This window comes from Gorilla gorilla, chromosome 15 (assembly GCF_029281585.2).
Source record: "Gorilla gorilla gorilla isolate KB3781 chromosome 15, NHGRI_mGorGor1-v2.1_pri, whole genome shotgun sequence".
In the NCBI taxonomy this organism is placed as follows: Eukaryota; Metazoa; Chordata; class Mammalia; order Primates; family Hominidae; genus Gorilla; species Gorilla gorilla.
In genome coordinates this window covers 81,814,172-81,836,317 of record NC_073239.2, presented here as the reverse complement: position 1 = coordinate 81,836,317, position 22,146 = coordinate 81,814,172, and the positions used below count along the sequence as shown (strand labels likewise).

At 39.1% G+C, this 22,146-nt stretch overlaps 1 protein-coding gene across 5 annotated transcripts in view; it reads right to left on the bottom strand.

Annotated features, from left to right (window-relative positions):
* The window catches only part of CHURC1 (churchill domain containing 1), a 29,156-nt gene extending 8,452 nt beyond the window's left edge, over positions 1-20,704 (bottom strand). The window contains exons 1-4 of one of the 5 annotated variants that reach the window (XM_004055308.4): positions 20,531-20,704; positions 10,910-11,045; positions 8,963-9,033; positions 52-2,904 (exon numbers count right to left, since the gene is read on the bottom strand). In XM_004055308.4, the coding sequence (XP_004055356.2) occupies positions 2,812-2,904; positions 8,963-9,033; positions 10,910-11,045; positions 20,531-20,650 (420 nt within the window). In that variant the 5' untranslated portion in view covers positions 20,651-20,704 and the 3' untranslated portion in view covers positions 52-2,811. Of the gene's footprint in view, positions 1-51; positions 2,905-8,962; positions 9,037-10,909; positions 11,046-20,530 lie in introns of those variants that run through there. The other 4 variants (XM_019009569.3, XM_055362079.2, XM_055362080.2 and 1 more) reach the window with 4 other exon arrangements.
* Positions 20,705-22,146: the final 1,442 nt, after the last annotated feature.

The window sequence follows — 22,146 nt, the reverse complement described above, 5'->3', positions numbered from 1 at the left end:
TCCATGTCCCTAATTCCTAATTTGAACAGAAAAATAAGGATTCTGTGAAACTGGGTTCAAGTGGTCTTTATTAGATCCACATAAGAATCTAGAAAATGATAAAATATCACAAAACACAGCACAATGTGGGTTTACCAATAATGAAATATAGAGAGAGGATCTTATGTTTTAAATTTTTGTAACATATAGTCCAAAACAAATAGATAATTATACATTCTGCAATAGATGAGGACATTGGCAGGGCATATAAAATTAGACTCTTGGGCTTCAAATGACTAAGTTGGAAGCATTAGCAAACTCAAGGAAGGGACAATTCAGAGGCTATAATGGGCTTAATGCTGCTATTTAAAGTAATGAAGCATTTTCTCTGCTTTCTGGATTCATTTCACCAAACGATTTCCTCAGCAGGTCAGATATAGATTTGCAGCAAAATGAAAAACATTTTCCAGGAATAAAACAACTGATCCCTACAACAGCTGACTTAACTTTTCTGAATAATAAATCTTCATCTGACATGCCCAGATGCCTCAGAGCACTGTCACTGATATTCTTAACCTCTTCCTAACCTTGCCAGATCCTTGTATTTCATATTTGCCAAACATTATTACTGAGAGGGGGTAACTGCACTAGCTGTGTGATCTTAAACAAGTTATTTAACTCTTTTTTTGTTGTTGTTTTGTTTTGTTTTTGTTTTTGAGATGGAGTCTTGCTCTGTCTCCCAGGCTGGAGTGCAGTGGCATGACCTTGGCTCATCACAACCTCCCTGTCGCGGGTTCAAGCGATTCTCCTGTTCAGCCTCCCATGTTGCTGGGACTGCAGGTGCATACTACCACCCCTGGCTAATTTTTGGTTTTGTATTTTTAGTAAAGATGAGGTTACACCATGTTGGCCAGGCTGGTCTCAAACTCCTGACCTCAGGTGATCCGCCTGCTTTGGCCTCCCAAAGTGCTGGGATTACAGGGGTGAGCCACCGCACCCGGCAAGTTATTTAACTTCTTTGTGCCTGAGTTTTTTTGGCTCTAAAAGTGCTACACTGAAATAAAGAATAGTGAACATAAACCTTTTCATGATAACTTACAAATAACAAGCCATATCTGGTTATGGCTAAACTATCAATAGCACCTACCTTATGAATTTGTTAATGAGGATTAAATAAGTGCTTAAAAAGGTCTTAGCACGTAGTAAGTACTTAATAAAGCTCAGATATTATCATCATTACTGTTATTCAACAAAGCTTTTCCCTGGTATCTACAATGAACACTTTGCTCATTTCTTGTTCTTATAAGACCTTAGTTCAGAATTTCCAAATCTCCTAGATATGAAGAAACACTTTTGTTTCTAATGCCTGACCCTTTAAATTTAGGTCTCAGAATGAGCACTAATTGAAGCCACCTCATTGTTTCTAGTACTTTATATGCTTTCTAAAGTATCTTACATTCACTAATTCATTTAAATCTCCTAACAATACTGTGATGAATTATATCAAATTTTATTAGTCCAATTTGATAGAAACAGGACAATAAAGTCCAGAGTAATGCTTTGCTTAATGACTATACTGCTATTAAACGGCAGAGAGGCCTAAATGCCAGAGTTTATAACCTCCTAGCCAGTGTTCATGAAACTATGCAAAGTAAGATATTCTAAGATCCCTTTAAAGCAAATGAAACCATTTTCTCATTTATATTAACTAAAGTCCACACTGTATTCAGATTTCCCTAGTTTCTACCAAATGACTTTTTTTTTTTTTTCGTGGTATATAATTCCATGTAGGATACCACATTACATCTAGCAGTCATGTCTTCTCAGGCTCCTCTTGGCTGTGACCATGTCTCAGATTTTCCTTGTTTTTGATGGCCTTGATAGTTTTGAGAAGTACTGGTTAGGTATTTTAAAGAATGCTTCTCAATTGGAATTTGTGTGATGTTTTTCTCCTGATCAGACTTGGGTTCTGAGTTCTGGGGAGGAGGACCACAGAGGTAAAGTGCCATTCTTATCACATTCTGTATGATGTGATGCTATCAAGGATACATGCTATCAAAAGGTCTTATCATGGATGATGTTAACCTCAATCACCTGGCTGAGCTGGTGTCTGTCAGATTTCTCCACTGTAAAGTTACTCTTTTCCCCCCTTTCCATATTATACTCTGCAAGGAAGTCACTATGAGGAGCCCACTAAGTGGGGAGTATCTACATAAATTATTTGAAATTCTTCTGCAAAAGAGATTTGTTCCCATTCAATCATTTATATTAGTTTGGGCTTGTAAATATTTATTAGTTTGGGTTATAAGCCAATACTACTTTATTTATTTTGTTACTCAAATTGCTCCAGCTGTGGCCTTTCAGAGATCCTTCAGTTCGATCATGCTGACATACTCCCAATCATTGTGATTTTTTTTTTTTAATTTCAGTACTTCATTTTTCTGTGGCACAAGATACTCTAGGCTCATCTTGTATAGTTCATATCCCAGTTCTAGAATCAGCTGATTTTCTAAGGAGCCCTGGTTCCTTTTATTGGAAATCAAAATCTGGGCACCAGGTGTGCTCCCATTCTAGTTGTTTTCTGACCACATAACTGCTAACAAAGATGCTTCACTCTGGCTACACTGATGTGAACTTTGAACTTTAGCAGAAGAGCTCAGCTCTAGAGAACAATGATCTCCTACATTACTTTTTTTCCTCAAAGAATAAGTAAGTCTAAGCAGAAAAAAAATATGCAAAGAATTTTCAGTATGAATGAAATAAGACAAACCATCAGGCTTGCTGTATTGTAAACCAACACAATATAGTTATAACAGATCTGTAGAAGGATCCTTAGAATAAGAGAGTCATTTGTCGGGGGTCATCAGGGAGAATACTGATAGTATCTTCGGCTTTGCCGCATAACAGACACAGCATGGTATATTCCTAGAACAAGATAAAGTGCATAATTACCTAGAGGAACAGGGAAAAAGATGCTTTATAACTTACTCTAGTTAAGATGTTCTCTACAAATTGTCATGAATATTCTTTCTGTACATTGGATCAATTTCTTCAACATGTATCAGCAATGTGTTAGGCTTATTCTGTATATTCCAGAGCCTGTTGTTTATATAAATTGATACATAAATGTCATCTTGGAAATACATGGCTATTTCTCAGAAAGCACATATATTTAGCTTAGTTCTATTTAAAGTAATGAAGCAATCTGAGTGTGGGTCCCTATGGACAAATTCCTATTCTTACAGCTGTTCCTTTCTAGCATATTTAACACTAATACACAACAGAAACAATTTTTTGAAAGGAGAAAATTCCCAAACTGAAAAAGCTATTTTTATCTACCCCAGGAAAATAAACAATTACGTTAAATTCACTAGTATATCCTGCCTCATTTTCAGATGGCTAGTTGTCTGGGAATTTGATCCATTTAAGAAGTTTGTTTCCTAGGCTTAATAAATGCCCAGATTGGTAACAGAGGAGATTTTGTTTTAGGCAAAAACCCTTAGGGCAAGGTTCTTTTTCTTTTTTTTTTTTAGACACGGTCTCACTGTGTTGCCCAGATTGGAGTGCAGTGGTGCAATGATGGTTCACTGCAGCCTTGACCTCCTGTGCTCAAGTGATCATCCCACCTCAGACCCCCAAGTAATTGAGATTACAAGCACTCGGCATCACGCCTGGCTAATTTTTAAATTTTTTGTAGAGATGGGGTCTCACTATGTTGCCCAGGGTGGCCTCAAACTCCTATGCTCAAGTGATCCTCCCGCCTTGGCCTCCCAAAGCGACAGGATTACAGGTGTGAGCCACTGCATCCAGCCCAAAGTCCTATTCTTATAGCTTTCCCTTTCTAGAATATTTAACAGTCATAAACTACAGAGACATATTTCTTTGAAACCTTTCATTTAAAAGCCTTTTTCTCTGTACAAAAACAAACATCTATGTTAAGTCTTCTAGAATTTCCACACCTGATGCTGAGTTTGCTAGCTGTCTGGAAATTGATCAGTCAAGGCAGTTTGTGTTTCTTAGGTTTAGACAGTCACTAGAGAGGGCCACAGAGGTAAACAATGACTGTGGTACAAAGAAATAGAAGCAGGCAACTGCCTTTTCCATCTTCTACTGGTGAGTTCAGGAGGGGAGCTTAGTTGTGGCAGTGGAAAGATTGCTTTATGAATTAAAAATAAAATAAAAATACATCCTCTTCAAGGTCTTTTACTGTTCTCAAATACTTCCACTGCTTCAACCCACCAGGCATTGCTATTTGGATGGCAACCTTTTACAGGAAAAGAAGCAGCAAAAAAGTAATAGAGTCAAAAAGAGAAAATGTGTGAGGCTAAACAAATACTTGAGTTTTCAACCAATCTAGCCATTGACAAATTTATACTGAGTGCCTACATGCTCTGCAATGTGCTGGCAGACATGAAAGAACAAAGTCTGACTTTATACAATCTGCAATCTAACTTGGGAGGGGGAAAAAACCTAACATATAATCTGGCAAGACTATTAAATCAGTGAGACTGATTACACCTGTAATCTTTATAGGCAGTCTGGAACCCAAATTTCATTGCAAGTCAATTATTTGGAATTCAAAAGCAATTTCCCACAGAAGTAATGTCATACATGGCGGTTAGGTTCCCAGGAAAATCCACAAGTCTTTTAAATTTATATTGTTCAAGCACCAGAGAATCTAACCATATATAGAAGTGCTTCTGTGGGAAAATATGTCTAGAATTCTAACTTGGGATGCCAGGAACAGATCTCCTCGTGCTGCCAGGAATATGACATTAGGACACCTTTTATCAAAACCAGCCAAGTAGAGAAAATAATTCCCCCAGTCATTCATAGGGACTCTCAAAGGCTCCAATTGGGCAGGGCCTAGGGGAAAATATTTGGAGGGAAGAGCAGAGTGGGCGGAACTACCTCTGAGTAACACCAGATCTTTTTTTTTTTTATTCTGAGGGCTTTACTTTTTTCTCTATTAGCTTTACTCTCTTCCTCTATTAGTCCCTGTTAATTCTGACTCCAAGTCTTCTCCTTCCCTGGCCCACAGAGGAATAGAAAGCAGTCTCATAGTTTCTGTCTTGTTTCTTGAAGTAAACACACAGTACATTTTGGTGTGTGTGTGGGGGGGGGGGGGCGGCTTTTGCTAGGAGGATTTTTTTTTTTAAATAAAAGATACCTATAATAATTTCTGATGTATTTTCCATGTAAACTCTGTCCCTCTGTCTCCACTTTCTCCCTAGTCTTGCCATCAGAAAATCCTACTTTGTTTAATAATGGCATTATGGTTGTTTTAAAAACAGAATACTTATCTTTCAGAGAGACTAATGAAGTATTTAAAGAGGTAGTGATACGTTTGGAATTTGCTTTGAAATAATCCTATGGGGGGATGTGAGAATGGTGAAATATAAATAAAGCAACTTGAAGATGGGTAGTGTACATTAGTACACTATTCTGCCTACTTTGGACTATGTTTAAATCTCCTATAAGATGTTTAATATAAAACAACAATGGTGGCTGGGAATCCCACCTTGAACTTGAACTACTGCCAGGATAGGATGAGGGGCTGGGGTAGGGTGGGGACAAGGACAGTAAGTAATGGCAGCTGAGAATGGAGGGTTCTTGTGGCCATTAGGCTGAGGTAGAAGTTCCCAGGTGGCTATTCACTAGAGTCAGGGCCTGACATAGGTACAAGAAAAGTTCAGAAAAGGGAGAAGATGCATAGGCTTGAAGAGCAAAGAGGAGATGGAATTTGAGTTCAGGTAGAAAGAGGTAAGATTTATTTGGCTTGAAGGTAGAGAGAGGGAATATTCAAATCAAGGAAAAGGCATGAATATGGACAGCAACATGGAAAAGAGCATGCGCATCGCTTACGGAGTAAAAGGGAAAGGAAGCTACATTTGGTTTGTCAGCAGGGGAGTGGAGGATGACATGTTTAAGATTAACTTGATGGCAGTGTGCAGAACTGCAGTCTGGGGAATGCTGCAGTAATTCAGGCTTCAATGGGTATGGTCCTTGACATGAGGTGTGGTGCCAGAGTCAGAGAAAAGGCAAGCAAAACAAAGAAAAAAAAGAGGGGATGAGGGGTGTAGGCATGAAGGCTAGAGAAGGAAATGTGAAAGGTATCTAATAGGTCTCTACTGAGACTGAGTACATGTGTGTTCACTACATGAGAGAGCATAAAGAAGGTTCCAGACCACAGAACAAAAGCTGAGGAGTATCACTTTGAGAAAACAGGAAAGAAAACTAAGAGAAAACACAAAGGAGCAGTTACAATGATCTAAAAAGGAAAGAAGTCAAGCACTATGGACCTCAAGGGCAGAAATGCTTCAAAAAGACAACAATAGTTAATAAAACTAGATCTACAAGCCATGTAAGAGAGAAAAGAACTAAGGCAAAGTCACAGGATGTGGTTAGATTATAGGAAACGTATGAGAGAATAGTTTTAGCACAGTGAAAATGAAAATCACTTTGTAGGTACTTAAGAGGAGTATAGGAAAATAAGGAAAATAGGGTAAAGACCTATTCAAGTGGCCAGGTAATGGCTCACACCTGTCATCCCAGCACTTTGGGAGGCTGAGGCAGGAGGACTGTTTGAGCCCAGGGGTTCAAGACCAGCCTGGGCAACCAAGTGAGATCTCATCTCTACAAAAAAAAATTTTTAAATAGCCATGCACAGTGGCTAGTGCCTGTAGTCTCAGCTACTCGAGGGGTTGAGGCAGAAGGATTGCCTGAGCCTGGGAAGTCAAGGCTGCAGGGAGCTGTGATCATGCCACTGCACTCCACCTTGGGCGGCAGAGTAAGACTTTGTTGCAACAAACAAACAACCTGTTCAACTAAAGAAGCAAGAGGAAGAAGAAATGATTACAGGATGAATCAAAGTACACTGGAAAGAAAGACGATAACATGAGATTCCTGAGGAAATGCAGTAGGGGTAGCATTAGAGAGGGGTAAATAAAAATCTTTCTCTCTAACAGGAGAGAAGGAAGAGTAAAGTTGGGACAATGCTAAGTATGGTGTACATACAAAGAGTAGTGGGAAATAAGGGAAGCTGGGCCAGTCCAGTGAGAACCTTGAAATAAGGAGCTTGGATATTGTACTGTAGCTAAAGGTGCACTGTGGGAAGGCCAATGAGGTCACCCAAAAGTATTTATTTTTACTTTTTAGTAGAGACAGGGTCTCACTATGTTGCCCAGACTGTACTCAAACACTTGGCCTCAAGAGATTCTCCTGCCTCAGCCTCCTGAGTAGCTCGAACTATAGGTACACACCACTGTGCCCAGCTTTGAAAACATTATTTTAAGAAAATTAATATGATGGTAGACTATGGAGTATGAATTGGCGGCGGGGGGGGGGTGAGGTGGGGGCAGAAGTAGACTGGGAGTAGAGAGTCTAGTTTAAGAATCATTTTCACCACCATTTCATAGTTTCTTGCATCGTGACTACAAGCCACCTTCCTTTACCTTCTTCCTGTCCCGGAGTAATTTCCAGGGCAGCTTTGAAAATGGCTGCATTCAGTCATAAAGGAAAAATCAGCTAGACTTTGGTCTAGCTAATTTACAATGGCTTGGTTAGGACATAAACAGGCAACCTCAATATCCATTCAGGAGCTGTACATAACTCACGTGAGTTTCAGGAGCTTCTTGAAAATAGCTATAAGCACTCCTTTCCTCCCATAAAAGAATAGGACTGTTTCTTTAAGCCCAGGAGATGCTCATCTCCCTATGTGGCCACCACTCATTTACTAAGATGTCAATTTTGCCCTAAGTTACGCATATCATATAAATATTTCTTGAGGCATAATTTTTGGATGCTGAAGAAATATAAAATATAGTCAAGATGTTATTTTAGATTAACCACAACATATCAGACCAGACTCTGACAGGTGACTAAGCACTTTCTTCCATGCTAAAATAAGGAATAAGAGGGGTTTTACTATCTTATGATTCTGCTATGGAAGATTATTATTATTTTCCTAATTAAGTACTATCCAAATGTGAAGGGAATTGAAAAAATTCTCTTGGCTGTTAAAAGCTCTAGCCTGATATTTATATCCTATGGACAAATATGTAGTTCACACAAAATAAGTAACTCAACTTGAAGGCTTGAAAACAGGCAGTGAGGGACAGAGATAGGTTTCAGTTTGTCCCTGGCTCTCCCCCACTGCCCAGCTTTTCTTTCTGACCATCAGACCTGTGTATCTTCAGCAACTACAGGCCTATACCAACCTTCCAGAGAATTCTTCACATGCTCTCACAATTGTGTAAGGATTAATCCTTATGATAAATCTCTTAATCTCCAGCTTCACAGTGGTTCGATGTTTCTCCTCCAACCATGGTACACACAGCTTGTAATTTTACTTAACAATACTATAATGTCTTACCACAAATGAGACTGCAGAGTTGTTCAACTCTACATGTCAACTTGGGAAAACAAAGAAAACCTCCTTATCACAATTTCCATGCCGGGCAAGTATGGTGGCAGTGGAGAGGACACCACTTAAAAGCCCACAACTGTGCAATCACGTAACCGGGCAGAAAAAAAGAAGCACAATGGTAATCTCATAAGAAGCTAGAATGTGCTACTATTCTTTATAAACAAAAATGACAGGGCTGAGATATCATTTGTAAACTACACATTTTGATTTGTGATTCTCGTGAAGACAGGTTTACACAAATCCACCCACATCTAAAGTCTGTCTCTCAACTTGCACAGATATAAGAAAGGCATGGGGCTGGGCACAGTGGCTCATGCCTGTAATTCCAACACTTTGGAGGCCGAGGTGGGAGGACTGCTCGAGCCCAGGAGTTCAAGACCAGCCTGTGCAACATAGCAAGACACCATCTCAAAAAAAAAAAAAAGGCATAGTCTCCTTTAATATATGCTAATGCTTTGCACTTCACTTATGAAAACTGTATTTAGATTCTCAAGAGCACTTTTATTATTCCCCTAACCTCCCCATATTTATATTTATACCCATATTTATATTTACCTGAAATTCATCCATGATACTGAATGTATACTCATGTCTGGCTATTATATGATGACAATTCTTACACAAATCTGCTAAAACAAAGAGAGACTTACGTAATTAAGTCTTAGAGAGTTTCTTAAAACTTCTATTAAAATTTCTATTCTCAGCATACTATTTAAAGAGAATCTTAAGTCTGTCATATGTAACATAGGAGGAAACCCATTGTAGTATCTACCTTGATTTTTAAAAAATTCAGAATCTGCCACATAGCAACATTACATAATTCTGAGTCTGAGCTTTTATTAATTGCCACCAAAAGTTAAGAGAATCAGTTAAAAGATATTTAAGTGTATTTTTAAACTAGCTAGATCAATTTTTTTTTTCTTTTTTTTTTTGAGGCCAGGTCTTACTCTGTTGCCCAGGCTGGAGTGCAGTGACACAACCATGCCTCACTGCAGCTTCAACCTCCCAGTCTCAAGTTATCCTCCCAAATCAGCCTCCTGAGTAGCTGGGAGGATAACTTGAGCCCAGGAGGGGCTCAAGACATGTGCCAACACACTCAGCTAATTTTTTTGAATTTTTGTAGAGGTGAGGTCTCACTATGTTGAGCAGGCTGGTCTTGAACCCCTGGGCTCAAGTGATCCACCCTCCTGGGCCTCCTAAAGTCCTAGGATTATAGGCGTGAGCCACCGCACCCATCCCAGCTGGACCTATTTAACTATGTAAAAGCTTTCATTATCATGAATAATATAAACTGTGCTACTATATCCAATCATAAATAAAAACCAAAGCTGGGCATTAAAGTGAATTTAATGGTAACAAAATAATCTAGTAAAAACGATGATTTATTGAGTGCTTACTATTTTAAATATTTAATCTTCTAAAAAACCCAATGAGGTAGATAGTATCATCACCACCTTTTTAGAGATAAGGAAACAATGGCATACTTCAGTTAAGTAACTAGCAAGACAGACTGAGCCAGGATGTATTGGAACCAGAATTCAAACCCAAACAGCCTAGCTCCAGGGCCCTTGCTCTTAAACCACTATGCCCTACTGCCTGGAATGAAATACAGCTTAAAGAAAACATATGCTAAAAAGAAAGAAAAAGATTCTTCTAGCTTAGAACATTTATTATTATCTGACTCCATTCTAAAGGCTTGCTGTCTTTCAAACTCCTCTGACAAAATACCATTACCTGTACATTTATTCCTCATGTGTTTAGAAGGTACCCAAGAACCAGGAGACAAGCAAAAAGGGAATGTGAACAGTTAAATACTTCTCACAATATTGGGCACTGAAGTATACATATACTTAACTTACAGAAATCCTTAGTGCTAACCTCAGAATTGATTTTTTTACACATAGTTTATTTGGTTTCCCAGTATTGAGGACGAGAAGAAGGATAGGAAGGCAGCTTATTATTTAGCAGCAAAAGTAAGGAACAATAGACTGACAGTGAGATTGGAGAAGAAAAAAAAAGCTAGACATTCTGAGCAGAAACAAGACTGAAAAAAACACTGCATTCCTGAAGTCATTTAGTATAGGGACAAGCAGCCCTAAACACTTTAATAGCTGTTGGAGGATATCATGGTATTATACTGTAGCAGAAAAGTGAAAACTCACATGGATGACCCTAAGGTCACAATAATAACAATAATAAAAAGTATATCTTGTTAAGGCAGCATAAAGCTTTTAAAAATATGTCCCTGAAAAATAATTTGATAAACAAAAAAATTCAGTTTCTGAATCGTAAGCTTTAGTTATCTGCAAAAGTCATTTACATAGACTATTTGATATCCCAGATAAATGAAGTGTTAATGACATTTTCCTCTTAAAGACCTAACTAGTAATTATGTGCGCAATACAATATTGAAATAGGCCTCAGAATATTTTGTGTAACATATCGACTTCCAAAAGCTGACACCTGCTAACACACTCAGGTTAAAAAATAAAGTCTACTTACGATCATAGGTAACTATTTCTTCTCCATCTTCTTCTTTCAAGGATTTGTTTGTGATCAGCATAAAATCCCGCTTACTGCACACTGCACAGCCTGTAAAGTTCAGTAAGAAAGATCCATTCTCCAGGCAGGTATTACCCTAAAATATCAGAAACAGGAATTTAATTTCTTTACATTTCAAAATCTTTAGTGAAGATGATTAACAGACTTAAAATCTCTAAAGGCAAAACAAAACTAAAAAATGGCCAGCATTTACTTCTAGGTCATATACCAAATAATTTTTGAAATTACTAGCTTTCCTAAAGAAGTGTTACTCATGTTAAAAAAAAAAAAAAAAGCAACTAAAGTGCAGTGTTAGATCCTTAAGTCTCTAAGGACTGCCACTATGTTGAAAAGGGAGGATAAACTGAAAATAGATATTTAGAAACAACTTAAGGAAACCTTAATATAAAATATGAAAATAGAAAATTAGAAAAATTTAATAACCAACAATATTAAACGAGGCATACCAACTAAAATTACATTCAATCAAAATAGAAACTGAGTCAATGATAAAGATGATCTTACATAGATGTTTAGTTGTTTGTTCAAATAGTTTTGATCCTTGATCATAATACAAAATAAACAAAAGTAAACTCTCAGCTCTATAGATGTCAGTCCTTAAGGATACACATGATTGAGGCAGAGAAGCTTAAGTTCTTCATTTCGTAAGACTGACACAATGGCATTTAAGAGAGAATGGGTTTTACATCTTTACTAAGAAACTATACAAATTTTCAAAAAAAGTTTTTAAAAAAGAAATTCTAAATAACTTATGCTCCTGGCTCAAAGGAAGCCTTTTTTTTTTTTTTTTTTGGTAATTGAGATGGGGTCTTGCTATGTTGCCCAGGCTGGTCTCAAACTCCTGGGCTCAAATGATCTTCCCACCTCAGCCTCCCAAGTATTCGGATTACAGTTGTGAGCCACCGTCCCCGACCCAAAGGAAGTCTTTGCTAAAGGCTTACTAATAATTAATAATTAAAAGTCACTTTATAAATAATCTAGTCCAATCCCATTTCTCAGCAACACACTTAAAGAGTATTTTTAAATAATGTGATTAAAAATCACTCAAATCAACGTTTCTCCAGTGCATCTGTGTCTGATATTGTGCAAAGCACAACAGAGGATTCAAAGATGAGCCAAACATGTTGCTACCTTCAAGGAGTTTTAAGAAGCATCAGCGAAATTAAGATCCACCATAAATAATGCCACTAGGAAGTCTTTCTGGATTCCAAGCACCAGAATTAATCTCTCCCTTCTATGTATTGAGGAAGATATTAACTCTGGTGGGAGAATTAATCTCTCCCTTCTATATATTGAGGAATCTCTCCCTTCTATGTACTGAGGAAGAGATTAATTCTAGTGGGAGAAATCAAGACATTACTACACAGAGTTATTAAATCATAGGTGCACTGCCTTAACTACTAAAAGGGAAAAGGGCCTTAGGATTAAAGTATACATTTCCAGTTATTAAGAACAAATGCTTTGCTTTTTTTTTTTTTTTTTTTTTTTTTGAGACGGGGGAGTCTCGCTCTGTCACCCAGGCTGAAGTGCAGTGGCACGCTCTCGGCTCACTGCAAGCTCCACCTCCCAGGTTCATGCCATTCTCCTGCTTCAGCTTCCCAAGTAGCTGGGACTACAGGTGCCCGCCACCACGCCCGGCTAATTTTTTGTATTTTTAGTAGAGATGGGGTTTCACTATGCTAGCCAGGATGGTCTCGATCTCCTGACCTCGTGATCTGCCCGTCTCGGCCTCCCAAAGTGCTGGGATTACAGGCGTGAGCCACCGTGCCCAGCCTTTGATTTTTTTTTTTTAATAAAATCTAGTGAGGTACAATTTACATACAATAAAATTCACACACTGTAAGGGTACACATAGGTGAATGACTTTTAACCAATGTATATACCCATGTAACCACTACCCTAGTGAAGGTATAAAACATTTCTATCCACCCCAAAAAGTTCCTTCATGCTTTTCAGTCTATCTCTAACCTCCCTCCCACCCCAGACACCCGCTGATCTGATTTCCATCTCCAGTCTTGCATGTTCTAGAATTTTATATAAACAGAATCAGTATACTCCCGCATCCAATTTTCCTTGCTCGATATAATGCCTATGTTCATCATCACTGTTGTTCTAGGTACTGGTAGTTTGTTGCTTTTCATTGCCAAATAGTATTCCCTGTAGGATTCAGCTGTTGGTAGATATTTGGGTTGTTTCCATTTGGGGCTATTACGAATAAAGCAGCTATAGAGATTCATGTGCAAGTCTTGGATGGATACATGTCTTCCTTTCCCTTGGGTAAATACGTAGAAGTGGAATTGCTAATATGGTAAAAATATGGTATATTTAACTTTACAAGAAACTGCCAAATGGTTTTCCAATTTACATTCCTGCCAGCAATGTGTGAGTTCCAGTTGCTCTATAGCTACATCAATACTAGGTATTGCTTTTTATTTTTGCCATTCAGTGATGTAAAGTGGTATCTCATTGTAGTTTTAACTTTTGTTTCCTTGATGACTAATGATGTTGAGCATCTTTTCATGGTGCTTATTCATGTATCTTCTTTTATGAAATGTCCATTCAAGTCTTTTGCCCATTTTCAAAAAGTTAGGTTGTTTATTTTGAGTTGTAAGAGTTCTTTATATATCTTAGATACAAGTTTTTTCCCAAATATATTTTCTCCGTCATTGATTTGCCTTTTTTGATGGTTTCTTCTGATGAGCAAACAAGTTTTGATTTTCATAAAGTCCAATTTATCATTTTTTCTTTTATAATTTATACTTTTTTTCTCCTAAGACATCTCTGCCTACCCCAGGGTTGCAAAAAGTTTCTTACATTTTTTTCTAGAAGTTTTATAGTTTTTAGTTTGTAGGTTTAGGTTTATAATCCACTTTGAAATAATTTTATATATGAGGTAAGGATCAAGGTTTATTTAGTTCCGTATGGATTTCCAGTTGTTTTGGCAAGATTTGTTGAAGACTGTCTTTTCCCCCACTGAATTACAATGGTGCTTTTCTAGAAAAAAGTCAATGACCATATATATGTAGGTCTGCTTTGACTATTCTGTTCCCTTGATACATATATCTACCTTCCCACTAATATCAAACTCTCTTGATTACTATAGTCTTATAGTTAGTCTTTAAATCAGGTAGTTTATGTCCTATAATCTGGCTATTCTTGGTTCTTTTCAGTTTCATGTAAATTTTAACATGAGCTTACACACTTTACAAAAAAGTCTACTGGAGTTTGAATTGGGACTGCCCTGAATCTATAAAATCTGACTGCCAAGGACTCCAAAAAATTAAGGAAAACAAAACAGTTTTTAAAAAGACCTAAATGCCAATTTCAAATAAATATAACTCTGAACTGGACTGCATCCACAGACACAGGTTCCTTGCACAACGTGGCCTAGCCTCTGTAATCTGACCATGAAAGTAGGCTGAATGTGACTCTAAGAAAACACTGAAGGAAGAGAAGTATCTATATATCTGTTGTCTGGTAAGTAAATGCTTCAAATGGCAAAATACAAGTACAGTATATAAGAAGCGGATGGGACTTTCTTTAAGAGCCCTGGTCATTTCAAAGCAGCAAGAGTAACCTTCATCAGTGAGGCACAGTTCTTTTATTAGATGAGGCAAGACTATTAACATCCAAATTTGGGAAAGTAAACTAAAGCACACATTATTCAGGGAAGGTTTTCAGGCTCCCATAATAGGTGGAAAAGAATGCAATTCAAATCAATTCCACAATAACAACAGTAGACCTTAACAGCTTAAAGAAGGAAAAAAGTCGACATGTTTAGTACCCTTAGAAAATGTGATTCAGATAAATCCTGGTTAAGGATTTGTAAAGGTATACAAGTGTGCAAGAAGAAATGGCTGAAAACTATAAGGATAATTAATATGAGAGTATGTTATAAAATCTTACGAGAAAGCTGTAATTATTCTGATAAAGACTGGATCAATTTTTTTTCCAGCAAATTATTTCAGATGATACAAGTTAATAGCTAATGTATATATTTTGCCAGGGAATGTTTAAAAATGGAAAATACGGTTTTTCTTAAAGAACCAATTTTTTGTTTCATTGATTTTCTCTACTGTATTCTCTCAGTATTTTCTACTCTGATCCTTATTATTTCCTTCCCTCTGCTTGCTCTGGGTTTAGTTTGCTCTTTTTTTTCCATTGTCTTTTTCTTTTTTTTTCTTTTTGAGACATGGTCTCACTTGTCACCCAGGCTGGAATGCTGTGGCGCAATCTTGGCTCACTGCAACCTCTGCCTCCTGGGTTCAAGTGATTGTCTCACTTCAGCCTCCCAAGTAGGTGGGACTACAGGCACACAAAACCATGCCAGGCTAATTTTTGCATTGTTTGGTAGAAACAGGGTTTCAACATGTTGGCCAGGCTGGTCTCAAACTCCTGACCTCCAGTGATCTGCTAGCCTCGGCCTCCGAAGGTCCTGGGATTACAGGCGTGAGCCACCATACCCGGCCCATTTTTCCATTGTCTTAAGTGGAAGGTTAGGTAATTGATTGAAAAGTATACTTTTTAAATATAGGCACTTATAACTATAAATTTTAAGATGCAGAGTATCATTTTAAGGCACTCTTACATACAACTGTTTTGCTAATTATATATTACTCAGCATTTAATTAAATCTGGTTCAATGTTATCTACCAAGCAACAACTTGAATATATGAAGTTTGGTAGCTTAGCTTTAAATGACAAATACAAAACATGTAATTTTAAACATATCACTAACATCGATTTTTTCCCACTGATTAATAATGTATTTCTGTATTCCTGTTGCATTACTAACAAAATTTCAAGCTGAAATTAAAATATATGAAATGTTTCATTTCCAGTTTGATATGAAAAATATTTGATTACAATTTTGTGCCTGTTCAGTAATTTTAGAAAATGTAGTAGAGTTCTAGTTCTGACTGGTTTGCTAAATGCTTTTCTGAAGGAAAAAAGAAATGTGGTTCGCCGTTGAGTTAAAAAACATTTGGGTTCAGAAAATTAGTATGGTTCATTCCAACTTAACTCATGTTTGAATTCAAATTCTCAGTGTTAACAGTATAAGCAAGTAGGCCAGAGCCCCATTAAGAATTCAGTACTATATATTTCTAGTCTGTAAAAATAAATGACAAAACTACAAACAACTTTATGTAATCGAAGATAAATAATTAACTATTACTTACTTATTCTACACTTAGAGCTTCCCAACAAATGATTTTTTGTTTGTTTGTTTTTTTAAGTAGACAGGGTTTTGCTCTGTTGCCCAGGCTGGAGTGCAGTGGTGTGATCTTAGCTCACTGGAGCCTCGAACTCCTGGGTTGAGGGAATCCTCCTGCCTTAGCCTCTTCCCAAGTAGGTGGAACTATAGGCACACACCACCACACCTGGCTAATGTTTTTTAATTTTTAGTAAGGATGGGGTCTCACTATGTAGCCCAGGCTGGTCTCAAACTCCTGGGTTCAAGCCATCCTTGTGCCTCGGCTTCCCAAAGTGTTAGGATTACGCGTGTGAGCCACCAGGCCCGGCCACCATCTTCTTATTACCCTTACCTTTGCTAAGCTTCTGCAAAGCTGAGCAAAGCAGTGGGCTTCTGCTCTTACTGCACTTAAAAATAGGTCATGACTTCAAAGAACCCCAGAGTTGGAAGGATCCTTGACATTCCAAATGGTCAGTTAGTCTCTACTGAACAATAGGAAGAGAGCTTAATTCCTTTAAGAGTTACTCATTCCATTTTGAAATATCAGAATGTTCTTTATTCTGATTCAAAGTCTAAGACCTGTAACATCCACCCACTAATTATTTCTAAATCTGCCTTCTAAAATTCCAAAGAAAAGTTTAATTCTTCTTCATGACAGTCTTTTAATTATTTTAGAACAGAATAAAATCAGAGAAAAGTGCCTTTGAAAGGCACTCTCCTGGTTTTCAAATCACCTCAATCCCTTTTTCTACTACTCTTCCTTATACTTTATTTTCATTTCTGAAGTTAATTTAGTCTTTGGAGCTCAGTCCTTGATTCTCTACATTTTTTTCCTCAGAGAACAAATCCTATTTTGACACTTGTATTTGACTGACTCATCTATCTACATAGTTGTACCCAAACTGCAGTCTTATATCTTCACTTGACCCTTCAGATATTCTCAACCTCAGGTGAAGCATGATATTAATAACAATTTGACCATTTGTCCCCAATTTTGTTTTTTCTTCCCATATGCCTCCAATTTCTGTAATGATACTTCCAACATCCCAGTTGCCTAGATTGAAAATCCTGAGATCATGTGATCGTGTATAGGTCTCCCCTTATTCACTTCTACATTAAACTGGTTGAATCTTGTTAATTCTTTTTTTTTTCAACAGGGTCTCGCTCTGTTGCCCAGGCTGGAGTGCAATGGCACGATCATGGCTCACTGCAACCTCCCACCTCAACCTCCAAGTAGCTAGGACTACAGGTGCATGCCACCACGCCTGGCTAATATTTGTGGTGGTTTTTTTTTGTTTATTTGTTTTGAGACGGAGTTTTGCTCTTGTCGCCCATGGTGGAGTGCAGTGGTGTGATCTCGGCTCACTGCAACCTCTGCCTCCCAGGTTCAAGCGATTCTTCTGCCTCAGCCTCCCAGGTTCAAGCGATTCTTCTGCCTCAGCCTCCCAAGTAGCTGGGATTACAGGCGCCTGCCACCACACCCAGCTAATTTTTGTATTTTTAGTAGAGACAGGGTTTCGCCATGTTGGCCAAGCTGGTCTCGAACTCCTGACCTCAGGTGATCTGCCAGCCTTGGCCTCCCAAAGTGCTGGGATTATAGGTGTGAGCCACCGTGCCCAGACTATTTGTATTTTTTGTAGAGACAGGGTTTTGCCATGTTTGAGACTGGTCTCAAACTCCTGGGCTCAAGTGATCCACCTGCCTTGGCCTCCCAAAGTGCTGGGATTACAGGTGTGAGCACAGTGCCCAACCTAATTCTTTCTTTGAAATAAGGTCTTCATTATCTCATGCCTACACCACTGTTGCCATGGCTCCTCAAATGCTCTGTGGAGTTCTGTCTTTACACACCCTCTACCCCACCATTTCAACATTCGGCCATAAGATTCATTTTCCTAAATAACAGATTTCAGAATCATTTCTCTATTAAAATTTTGATGGTTGCCCAATGCCTAAAATGTAAACTCTAAACTTCTCAATATGACTTTTAAGTTTTACAATAACTCCACTCTTAAGAATCCAACTTAAGGCTGGGTGTGGTGGTTCACGCCTGTAATCCTAGCACTTTGGGAGGCCGAGGCAGGTGGATCACGAGGTCAGGAGATCGAGACCATCCTGGCTAACAAGGCGAAACCCTGTCTCTACTAAAAATACAAAAAAATTAGCCGGGCATGGTGGTGGGCACCTGCAGTCCCAGCTACTCGGGAGGCTGAGGCAGGAGAATGGCATGAACCAGTGAGGCGGAGCTTGCAGTGAGCCGAGATCATGCCACTGCACTCCAACCCGGGCGACAGAGCAAGACTCCATCTCAAAAACAAAAACAACAACAAAAAAGAATCCAACCTAATCTCTTTAATATTCTCTACTGCAAACTTCTCCCTCATGGTCTCATAATAGCCCATGTTTATTACTGGTTTCATAAAAATCTTTTTAAACTTTAAAAAAATGAAATAGTACACAGTAAAGTACATGAAACATAAATGTAGCGAACAAGAAATGATTATAAAGTGTACATCTGTAGAACCACCACCCAAATCAAGAAATAAAATACTGCTTGCACCCGGGAAGACTTTTTCTCATGTGACCCTTCTTGATCACACCCTAATCCCTCAGGAGTAACCACTATCTCGACTTAACAGTAATTGTATGCTTTCCTTACAGTTTTACCACCCAGGTACATCCTTGAATAATGTATTTTGGTTTGCCTCTTTTTGAATTATACTTTATGTGTTCTTTCATCAACACTATTTGTAAGACTTTTCAGGCTGCTGTGTAATTCTAGTTTGGTTTCATGGCTATAATTCAGGGTTTCTCTACCTCCACACTATTGACATTGGGAGTGATACTTTGTTGTGGTGGCTGTCCCATGTATTGCTGGATGTTTAGTGGCATCCCTTGCATCACCCATTAGCAGTCAGCAGTACTTCCCCTTTTGACACCCAAAAAATGTCTCTGGATATTGCCAAATGTCTCCTAAGAGCCAAAAATCACTTCTGGTAGAGAACTACTGCTCTAATTCATTCACTTCCATTCCTCATTCATTAATGGTGTTCCATTCTAATGAATATATCAGTTACTTTTCCAATCTACTACAAAAATAATGCTGTTATGAACACTTATTTATGAAAGTCTTCAGAAGCATATACACATGCATTTTTCTAGAATGGGAATCACTGGGTCATGTCTGTATTTTATAAGGCTCACCCGTTTTTCAAAGTAGTTGTACTACAGGAGAATTCATACTGTTATACATGCTACTCAAAAGCCTAAGTATTACCCATAAGATACTAAGACATAAGGAGCTACAGAGACTTTCTCCCTCCTTCCCAACCAATGCACAAATTCCATTTCTGTAATTTTCCCCCATCCTCCAGCTCCTCACCTTCTTTTCTACCCTAATTACAACTGTCCTTCAAGTCTTAGATGATGTCCACCTTTTCTCAGGGGAGAACAGCACTATCCCCTATTGCCCTCCCCTTTCCCTAAACTTGAATAGCATTTCTGAACTGAGCTACTCATTTTTTGTTAGTCACATACTCCCCAAAAGTGTAAGCTGTTAGGCAGCACCAAAGGTGCCTTTTAATTTCTTCTCTGAAACAAATAATCCAGCCGGACGTGGTGGCTCATGCCAGTAATCCCAGCACTTTCGGAGGCCAAGGCGGGAGGATCACTTGATCCCAGGAATTTGAGACCAGCCTGGGCAACAGCGGCACCCTGTCTCAAAGAGAGGAGAAATAATCCCTTTCTGGCCTAGCAAAGTAATCTAACTACACATATATAAATGTTCAACAAGGATGCCTTGAATGAATGAGAATAGACAAGCTTTGCAAACTCCTGAACCTGAAAGTAACTGAGATGTAGAAGGCAGTAACAGGCAGGAAACCTAAATTCTAGTCCTGGCTCTCATCCATGCAACTAGAATGTGAACTTGGGCAAGTGATTTCCCCTCTCTGGGCATCGGTTTCTTCATCTGCAAAAGTGTTAGAACAGATGACCACAGAGGTCCCCTCCAGCGCTAGAATTCGGTAAGAAAATTGTACTTCATCAAATCGAGCTTGAGGATGAGACCGGAAGTGGGGGTGGGGGAGTCCCTCGGTTGTCGACGGGGGTTGTGGTGGTGGTGGGGTTCCTCTGTTGCTCCTTGGAGCTCAAGAGAACGGCCACTACAGCTGAGGTCAGCCGCCAGGGCGGGTACCAGAGGTGCCGACCGCCACAGGCCATCCCTGGTGTGCCTAAATACCGCTACTGGGTCACCGAGACCGGCAGTGCGGCCGAGTCCGCCCCACGTACGGCCTCTCTGGGAAGGCCAGCCTTGGATATGAGACACCTCGGGGGCCGCCCGCGGGCCAAGGGAGCGCCCAGTCGCTCACCCGGTTGGGATATTCCTTCTCCACACAGTCGCCACACATCGCGACGCAGTCAACCAGGAATGTCCTCCAACGCTTCCGGGAAGACGAAACCTCGCGAGAACTGAGATACGGTTGCCGCATGCGCCCAAGTACTCGACTCCTGGGTATTCCGTCTCGGGAACCGAGCCGAAGTCTCCGCCCCTTAGCAACTGTTGTCAAGGCAGGGCACAGTCTCCTTGGCACCGTGCGTGGGTAAAGGGTGGGGCTTCAGAAACCTCTGGAGAAAGACGAAGAAATCTTGTGCGCTAACAGATGTGACCGGAAGGGAAAGGGATCTTGGGCTGAGCGAAGTTCTCACAGACACCTTCCTGAGCTTAGGCTGACAAGAAAGGCAAATCACGACACAGAAGAAAGGGAATTATTTCTCGCTACCGCATATACAAATCTGAAATGTTAATGAATAAATTTCTGTACCATTTCTTAAAGCAACGAGAGTGAATAAGAGACCAGATCTCAGCAGGTGAATAAACAGTAACCGAAGTGTTTGGGAAGAGACACTCAGAGTGCTGCAGAAAATCTCCTAAAAAAAACACTTAAAATATTAGTAATAATTGGTCATTCCAGAGTCCTCTGGAGGACATAGCAACGAGGAACGTATTTCTATCTCTCTCAGGTGTCACAGAAGCACCTCAGTGGCGGGCAAGCACTATGTAAATAGAAAAATGGCCAGGTCATCAGCCATCCCATTACTGGGTATATACCCAAAGGATTATAAATCATGCTGCTATAAAGACACATGCACATGTATGTTTATTGTGGCACTATTCACAATACCAAAGACTTGGAACCAATGCAAATGTCCATCAATGATAGACTGGATTAAGAAAATGTGGCACATATATACCATGGAATACTATGCAGCCATAAAAAAGGATGAGTTCATGTCCTTTGTAGGGACATGGATGAAGCTGGAAACCGTCATTCTGATCAAACTATCGCAAGGACAGAAAACCAAACACCGCATGTTCTCACTCATAGGTGGGAACTGAACAATGAGAACACCTGGACACAGGGTGGGGAACACCACACACCAGGGCCTGTCGTGGGGTGGGGGGAGGGGGGAGGGATAGCATTAGGAGATATACTTAATGTAAATGACGAGTTAATGTGTGCAGCACACCAACATGGCATATGTATACATATGTAACAAATCTGCACGTTGTGCACATGTACCCTAGAACTTAAAGTATATTAAAAATAAATAAAGATTTCAAAAATTGTCTAATTGAATTGACTGCAGATATTTTGATTTCAGATTTGCACATCCATTTATAAATGACCTATTGGTTCACAGATTAAAAAAACCAATAAACATATGTGCTTCCAAGAAAAGAAAGAAAGAAAGAAAAATGGCCAGGTCAGTTGTTCCTGCATCATTTCCCAATCCTGTGGGTCTCAAAATGCTTGTGCTTGTTGCCCCGCCTCATCCTTTCTCTCTGTATTGAAAGCATCTTATTTATTCGCAACGACCTAATTAACTTGCATACGAATCTCCGAAGTTTGTCTCTGCTTCTGAACAATGCGTCTTTATCACACTCCTCTACTCCAGTGGGAACATCAACATCCTCCCTCAGCCC